The sequence below is a fragment of the Salvelinus namaycush genome, chromosome 26 (genome assembly GCF_016432855.1).
Source record: "Salvelinus namaycush isolate Seneca chromosome 26, SaNama_1.0, whole genome shotgun sequence".
Lineage (NCBI taxonomy): Eukaryota > Metazoa > Chordata > Actinopteri > Salmoniformes > Salmonidae > Salvelinus > Salvelinus namaycush.
Genome location: NC_052332.1, coordinates 10,842,425 through 10,851,113, shown reverse-complemented (window position 1 = coordinate 10,851,113; position 8,689 = coordinate 10,842,425). Strand labels below are relative to the sequence as shown.

The following is an 8,689-nucleotide window of genomic DNA, read 5'->3' as shown; positions in this document are numbered from 1 at the left end:
CGACTTTACACTGACTGACACACAGCTCAGGTGGATATTTGCCTGTTGGTGGTCTATTCAGGTGGGTTTTTACCTGTTGGAACTTAACCCATAAGGGAAGAGAGCTCACTTCATTCAGTGCTCTGATCCACACTCTTTCTATTACATTGGACTTGTGTAGCGCTTTGTGCACAATATAGCGGTACATTTGTCACAGACTCAGACATAAACCCCCAGAGAGCAAGCAGGGGAAGACAGGAGCACGGACACACTCCCAAAGGATAGGTAGAAGTCTTGAGAGGAACCAAACTGCAGCAACTTGACTGGGCCGTTGGTCTCTATATATTTGGACATGCCGCTGTGGAGACGGACAAATGCTGGCAATGAGGAGTGCAACCGGGCCGTGCTGGTCTCCGAGTCAAACTTTGACTATGGGGTACCACTGGGCAGGAGGCCGGGGGCAGAGAAAGACACCAAGAGACTCCACAGTGCCTTGACCAGACTGGGCTACAGGGTGGACATACACATGGACCTTAACGCTCAGGAGATTTACACACTCTTCAAGACAGGTAACACACATCTTATACACACACCCTTGCTACAAATCAGCTCCAAAACAATAATAAATACTTTATAACCTGGTTTTATCAATGTTATCAAACTTATCAGAGTTGCTACATAATGTTATCAATTAGGGGACGGTCACGGAGTCCACCGCAGCCCAGCACACAAAGCAATGGAAAACGTATACACACATACAAACACACTTATCATGTTCTCTAACCCAAAAGTCCTAAAAGTCTATGAAGGTCTCCGATTCTGAGAGGAATTGTTAACGGTTCGTAATCCTGAAAACAGCCCAACCCTAAAGATGCTTCGAAGTCAACACTGATTGATCTTGTTTTAACACATACACCAGAGAAATATGTTACATGTTAAATATTGTTATTTTACTGCTGCTCCTTAATTATTTGTTACTTTATCTCTTACTTTTTTGTTGTTGTATTTTTCTTAAAACTGCATTGTTGTTGGTTAAGGGCTTGTAAGTTAGCATTTCACTGTGAGGTCTACACCGGTTGTATTCAGAGCGTGTGACAAATAACATTTGATTTGATTTCTACTGGTGTCTTTGCCCAAGACGTTAACTTCTACTTCATCACAATCCCGGATCCGGGAGCACCCCCATCAGTAAAAAAGCTGACTAGCATAGCCTAGCATAGCGTCACAAGTAAATACTAGCATCTAAATATCATTAAATCACAAGTCCAAGACACCAGATGAAAGATACACATCTTGTGAATCCAGCCATCATTTCTGATTTTTTAAATGTTTTACAGGGAAGACACAATATGTATTTCTATTAGCTAACCACGATAGCAAAAGACACAACTTTTTTTTCCCACCATTTTTTTCCTGCATAGGTAGCTATCACAATTTCGACCAAATAAAGATATAAATAGTCACTAACCAAGAAACAACTTCATCAGATGACAGTCTGATAACATATTTATTGTATAGCATATGTTTTGTTAGAAAAATGTGCATATTTCAGGTATAAATCATAGTTTTACATTGCAGCCACCATCACAACTCTCACCAAAGCAACTAGAATAACTACAGAGACCAACGTGAATTACCTAAATATTCATCATAAAACATTTATGAAAAATACACAGCGTACAGCAAATGAAAGACAAAGATCTTGTGAATCCAGCCAATATTTCAGATTTTTTAAGTGTTTTACAGCGAAAACACAATATAGCATTATATTAGCTTACTACAATAGCCAACCACACAACAGCATTGATTCAAGCCAACAATAGCGATAACGAATAAACCAGCAAAATATATTAATTTTTTCACTAACCTTCTCAAACTTCTTCAGATGACAGTCCTATAACATCATATTACACAATACATATAGAGTTTGTTCGAAAATGTGCATATTTAGCGGCACAAATCGTGGTTATACAATATGAATAGTAGCCAAAATGCAAACAAAATGTCGGGAGAAATCTTGGGAGAGGCACCTAATCTAATCAGTAACTAATCATAAACTTGACTAAAAAATACAGGTTGGACAGCAAATGAAAGATACATTAGTTCTTAATGCAACCGCTGTGTTAGATTTTTTAAACTAACGTTACTACGACATACAGCGTGCGTTAAACGAGACCGCACCGAAATTAATGGCGGAATAGTAGATTTACATTTTCCAACAGAACAACGAATTAACATCATAAATACTTCTTACTTTTTGATGAGCTCCCATCAGAATCTTGGGCAAGTTGTCCTTTGTCCAGAGGAGTCGTTGCTCGGTTGTAGATTGTCGCCTTCAACTTTGGAATTAGCAGTAAACATTAGCCATGTGGCGAAGACGTGCCCAACTCAGCATAACGCAGAGCAAAGAAAATCCCGAAAATTGCAATATACTGATATAAAATGATATAACTCGGTTTAAAATAACAACATTATGATGTCTTTAACACCTATATCGAATAAAATCAGAGCCGGATATATCTAAGGCCTATAACGGCAGCTTTCCAGAACGCAATCCTGAGGTCTGTCTTGCGTCATGGTGAAAGATGAAAAGACTGGACCCCACGTTCCCAGACCCTTTATATGCCCTCAGATCTGCCTAGCAACTCCATTTAAATTCTCACTATTTGCTGACATCCAGGGGAAGGCGTATGCAGTGCATGTCGACCAATAGAATACATGCAAATTAATAAACCGACCCTGGAACAGATTGCCTTATTTCAGATTTCTCACTTGCTGACAGGAAAATTGCTCCAACTCGAGTTCTGTTTTACTCACAGATATAATTCAAACGGTTTTAGAAACTAGAGAGTGTTTTCTATCCAATAGTAATAATAATATGCATATTGTACGAGCAAGAATTGAGTACGAGGCAGTTTAATTTGGGAACGAATTTTTTACAAAGTGAAAACAGCACCCCCTATTGAGAAAAGGTTTTAATGACCATTGCCCAGTTGTTTGTGTTAGAGATGTGAGAATACAAAAATCTAAGCCTTGTGTCATGACAAATAGGAACTTTAAAAACTTCAGTGAACAGGCTTTTTTACACAATCTTTATTTTAGTGAGCTTGATTATATTTCAGCTTTCGTCGGAACCTGATTTAGCTTTGAGCCTTTTTGCAGATGTCTTCAATACTAGTGTGGATAATCGTGCTCCCTTTAAAAAATGAAGGGTTAAAGGTAGATTGAGTTCCTGGTACACTCCGGAATTATCAGAAGTCATTCATAAAAGAGATAAGGCTTGGGTCAAGGCCAGAAACACAGGCTTAGGCTCGGACTGGCAAGCTTTTAAGCAACTGAGGAATTATTGTGTAAATGACTGGCTAACTCTGATTATTAAGTACCGGTAACTGCGCTTTCAGATTGTAATGGGAACCCGGCTAAATTCTGGAAAACTGTAAAATCCCTGAATAGTTCTACTTCCCCCTCTCTGCCACAACAAATTAATTCAGAGAACAACAAAATATGCCATCATTTAATCACCATTTTATTTGGGCTATCTCTTTGAAAATAACTTCTAAGCCTATTCACAATGATATTGGGCTGGATGCTGATAGCCAGTGCTTTTCTTTTTGTTTATTTACAGAAAAAGAACTCCTGGATGCTTTGCTAGCAAATAGACAACAATAAAATCTATAGGAGCTGGAGCTGACCCATTTGGATCCTGGTCTGCTTAAAGTGCGCAGCGACCATCAATGTTGGTTCAATAACCCACCGTTTTTATTTAACATTGTTATCAGGAAATATTCCAAAAGTCTGGAAATCAGCTATTGTGCTGCCACTCCATAAGGACGGGGATAGTAGAGATCTTAATCATTATCGCCCCATTTCAATGCTTCCTTGTCTAGCTAAGATTCTTGAATCCTTGGTAAATGTACAAAGTTGCTATTTTTTTATCGGAGAAAGGAATTTTGAACGTAAACCAATCAGGGTTTAGGCCTGGCGTAGCATTATGACAGCAACCACTTTAACTGTTAATGATCTTGTCAACAGCTTTTGATACTGTTGGTCATGCTCTTTTATTGACTAAGTTGATAGGCCTCGATAAGCCTGAGCTCTGACGCCTGTTCATGGTTTCATGATTATCTTAGTGACAGAACACAGGCCATCGAGATTGACGCGGTTTAGTCTGAATTTCTTGAAGTGCATAAAGGTGTACTACAGGGGTCGGTTTTGGGACCTGTTCTCTATTTATATAAACATCATACGTCAATCTGTTAAAAATGGTATCGATATGCGGATGATAGTATTATGTATGTTATTGCCCTGACTGTTGGTCCGGCTGTGTCTAAACTACAGTCAGGTTTTTATAGCTATGCAGGAATCACTTGCTGATTGAAAACTTGTGCTTAATATGGGCAAGACAATATTCATGTTGTTTTTAAATTCTCGTAAGAACGTTTCAAATGACTTACATGTTCACTCATTAGATGGTTCTCCGATTGAACGTTTTCCCGCGTATAAATACTGAGGCACTTGTATTTATATGGGTTTGACGTTTAAAAAACATATAGATGAGCTGGTTAAGAAGCTAAGATTTAAAGTTGGCTTTTTCTACAGAAACAGATCGTGCCTTTCTCTAAGAGGTAGGAAGCAGATTATTCAGTCAACCTTTTGATCTGTTCTTGATTATGGTGATATTATTTGTCAAAGTGCAGCTGACACTACTGTTAAACCTTTAGATGCCATCTCCCATAGTGCCTTTAGTTTTGTTACAGGTGACAGTTTTGATACCCATCACTGTATCCTGTATCAAAAGGTTGGCTGGACTTCACTAAAGACCTGTAGATCTCTACATTACTCCCAGGTGAAGCTGGTTGAGAGAATGCCAAGAGTGTGCAAAGCTGTCATCAAGGCAAAGGGCGGCTACTTTGAAGAATCTCAAATGTTTTGTTTAACACTTTTTTTGGTTACTACTTATGTGCTATTTCATAGTTTTGATGTCTTCATTATTATTCTACAATGTAGAAAGGGGTAGAAACATAGAAAAACCCTTGAATGAGTAGGTGTGTCCAAACTTTTGACTGGTACTGTATACTGAACAAAAATATAAATGTAACATAAAATCATTTCAAAGATTTTACTGAGTAGCCATTTGATTAACTGTTTAGCAGTCTAATAGCTTGTGTGTAGAAGCTGTTAAGGAGCCTTTTGGACCTAGACTTGGAACTCCGGTAATGCTTGCTGTGTGGTAGCAGAGAGAGCAGTCTGTGACTAGGGTGGCTGGAGTCTTTGAAAATGTTTTGGGCCTTCCTCTGACACCGCCTGGTATAGAGGTCCTGGATGGCAGGAAGCTTGGTCCCAGTGATGTACTGTGCTGTACGCACTACCCTCTGTAGCGCCTTGTGGTTGGATGCTGAGCAGTTGCCATACCAAGCAGTGATGCAACCAGTCAGGATGCTGAAGATGGCGCAGTTGTAGAACTTTTTGAAGATCTGAGGACCCATGCCAAATCTTTTCAGTCTCCTGAAGGGGAATAGGCATTGTCGTGCCCTCTTCATGACTCTTGGTGTGTTTGGACCATGATAGTTTGTTATTGATGTGGACACCAAGGAACTTGAAGCTCTCGATCCGCTCCACTACAGCCCTGTCAATGTGAATGGGTAGTCATTTAGGCAGGTTGCCTTGGCATTCTTAGGCACAGGGACTATGGTGGTCTGCTTGAAACATGTAGGTATTACAGACTCGGTCAGTGAGAGGTTGAAAATGTCAGTGAAGACACTTGCCAGTTGGTCTGCGCAGGCACTGAGTACGTATCCTGGTAACCCTTTGTAATCTGTAATAGTTTGCAAGCCCTGCCACATCCGAAGAGCGTCAGAGCTGGTGTAGTAGGATTCAATCTTAGTCCTTTATTGACGCTTTGCCTGTTTGATGGTTCGTTGGAGGATATAGCGGGATTTCTTATAAGCATCCGGATTAGTGCCCGCTCCTTGAGTGGCAGCTGTAGCTCAGTATGGATGTTGCCTCTAATCCATGGCTTCTGATTGAGATATGTACTGTACGTATGGTCACTGTGGTGACTACGTCGTCGATGCACTTATTGATGAAGCCGGTGACTGATGTCGTATACTCCTCAAAGCCATTGGATGAATCCCGGAACATATTCTAGCAAAACAGTCCTATATTATGTATCATTTGTAGTTCTAGATTGCATTATAGAGGGCACATTTGTAAAAGAGACTTAGGTCTCAATATGTCTTCCCTGTCAAAATAAAGGTTAAATAAATATTGTGGGGGGGGGGGGGGCAGAGGAAAGATACTGTCATTCATTTTTATTTACAGTAAAAACCACTGGAGATGTGAAATATGTAAAGGGTGCAGACAGGATGACACTATGACACACACACATACACAGAGAGAGAGAGACATAATGTCCTAGTGATGCATGGCACAGTCCCGTACACACCTATTTAATAACTACTCTGCAAACACCTGCAGACATGCGCACACTGTTGTGCCCTGCAGACAGAAGGATGACTGATGGGTGAGCTAATTGTTAGTTGAAGCAGACTGTTTTGAGGAATCAAGTGCCACCATCATCACATGCTACAGCAGGAGATATAATTTTCTAGTAGTCTTTTTCTGCTAACCGGCACAGCCAGAGAGCTAGTCTGGTCCTCTCAAGGTTTTATCCTTTTAGGGAGTTTTTACTTGCCACTGTGCTGCTACTTGCTCTTAGTGGGTCTAGGCCAATAAAGCATTTTCTGACCCAAAAATTTATAAATGAATACAATTTGATTAATTGATGTATTGATTGATTGCAGAGAGCGAGCAGCCGGTGAAAGAGTGCTTCCTGGCTGTGCTATCATCTCACGGGGAGGAGGGCTGTGTGTTCGGGGCGGACGGAATGCCGGTTAGACTGTCCCACATCTTCTCCTTCTTCAACAACTCACACATGGAGGGAAAGATCAAACTGTTCTTCATCCAGGTCAGTACCATCATCATCACACCCACAACAATGTGGTCAGTCATTCAATCAGTCAGTGATAATAATCAATAGTAATCATCTTTCTCTCTCTCTCTCTCTAGGCGTGTCGTGGGGGTGAGCTGGATGATGGGGTGACAGTGGAGACGGATTCAGCAGGAAGTGACATCATTGAGGACACCTTGTCTCAATACCTGTCCATCCCCATGGATACGGCAGTTATGTACGCCACCGCACCAGGTTACGGGGCATTCATGCACCCTCTGGGGGCCGTCTTCCTCCAGACATTCTGCATCCTATTGGAGGAGGAAGGGGGTGGTGCCCTGGAACTGACACGCCTTCTGACACGCCTTTCCCATCGTGTGGCCTTCTGCTTCGAGGCCAAAGGTCGTCTGCTGGGGGGGAAAAAGGAAATGCCTTGCTTCGTATCACGACTGACCAGAGAGGTGTTCCCATTTGCCGAGCCCGGAAGGAGGGCGTAGCCAATGGATTTTCTGCCTCAACATTCGTCAACCCAGAGTACAACAGACCTCACAAACATTATATAAGCTAAACCCAAAGCCTTTGTTAGATCTGAAGAGAACCGTCTCTCCCGGATTGTTAGGCTTGACTCTTGCTCTGTCAGCTAGTACGGTTGACTTTGAGTGTTGTTGGTCAGAGGGTTGTGAGTTCGTGCCTAGGTTGGGAGGGAATTTCCACTCTGTTACATTTCTGTGCATGAAATAAAAATAACATTGTGATGTTCAGATATGTGGATGCAGGAACAGATCGGGAGGTATTGATGGTTTCACCATAGAGTAGATTATCATGGCCCCTTTCCTCTACAAACTAATGTGTCTTAAAATTTCCTAGAGAAAGAAAGGTATACTACACATTTGAGTCTTGTTTCTTTCATTAAAATGGCTACCTATCACTTAGCTTCTGCTGCTATGCTCTTATTTGAAACAATTTAATGTAAGTCGTGTGCTAAAAACTACCTTGAGGAAATTGTCTGATATATATTTTAATTCATTGACTGATATGTTCAAGGTATTTTTGTTGTACAGTATTGTAACTAAGACAAATTAGTTTATTTCTGAGTTATGGCTCTGACTGGGCTGATACAGGGTGTAAGTTGAAGATGCAGCCAAATTTGAGTACCTCTGCTGTAGAGGAATGAGGAACAACAGCCCATGTACACTAAGATTAAACCCACTTATGTGTAGGTGGGCAGGTGAGGAAGACATACTGAGCTGTTGGAAGGACTGGGGGCATTTCCCAACACAGACAGGTAAGAATGGGACAGAGGAACACATATGAGTGCCTGTCACGCTACACACAACCTGATATACTGTTACATACTGTACTTACCACAGAAACACAACACACTGATAAACAACCACATAAAAACCTACCACATACCAGGGATGGCGTAAATTCTATTTCAATTCTGAAAGTACATTGTGATGGCAGGAAGCCTAGTGGTTAAGAGCATTGGGCTGTGACCGAAAGGTTGCCGATGAAAAATCTGTCTGTGCCCTTGAGCAAGGTAGTTATCCCTAATTGCTCCTGTAGGTCGATCTGGATAAGTGTCTGCTAAAATTTCCAATGCTTTTCAATTAGGAACATGGTTTGATTTCGGAGTTGACAAATTTAAATGGAATCGACCCCAACCCTGCCACACATTATTGCTTCATTGCTGATAAAACTGTGCTTCTGAGCTATTGCTTTTCTCTAAAGATTAATTTACAGTAAGCGGCGTTCCTT

The 8,689-nt window shown here is 41.1% G+C and overlaps 1 protein-coding gene across 1 annotated transcript; it reads left to right on the top strand.

The window, feature by feature from the left end:
• Positions 1 to 331: 331 nt before the first annotated feature.
• Positions 332 to 7,425, top strand: LOC120021869 (caspase-7-like). Its single transcript, XM_038965714.1, has 3 exons — positions 332 to 548; positions 6,783 to 6,946; positions 7,048 to 7,425. The coding sequence occupies exons 1-3, from the start codon at positions 332 to 334 to the stop codon at positions 7,423 to 7,425; spliced, it is 759 nt and encodes a 252-aa protein (XP_038821642.1).
• Positions 7,426 to 8,689: the final 1,264 nt, after the last annotated feature.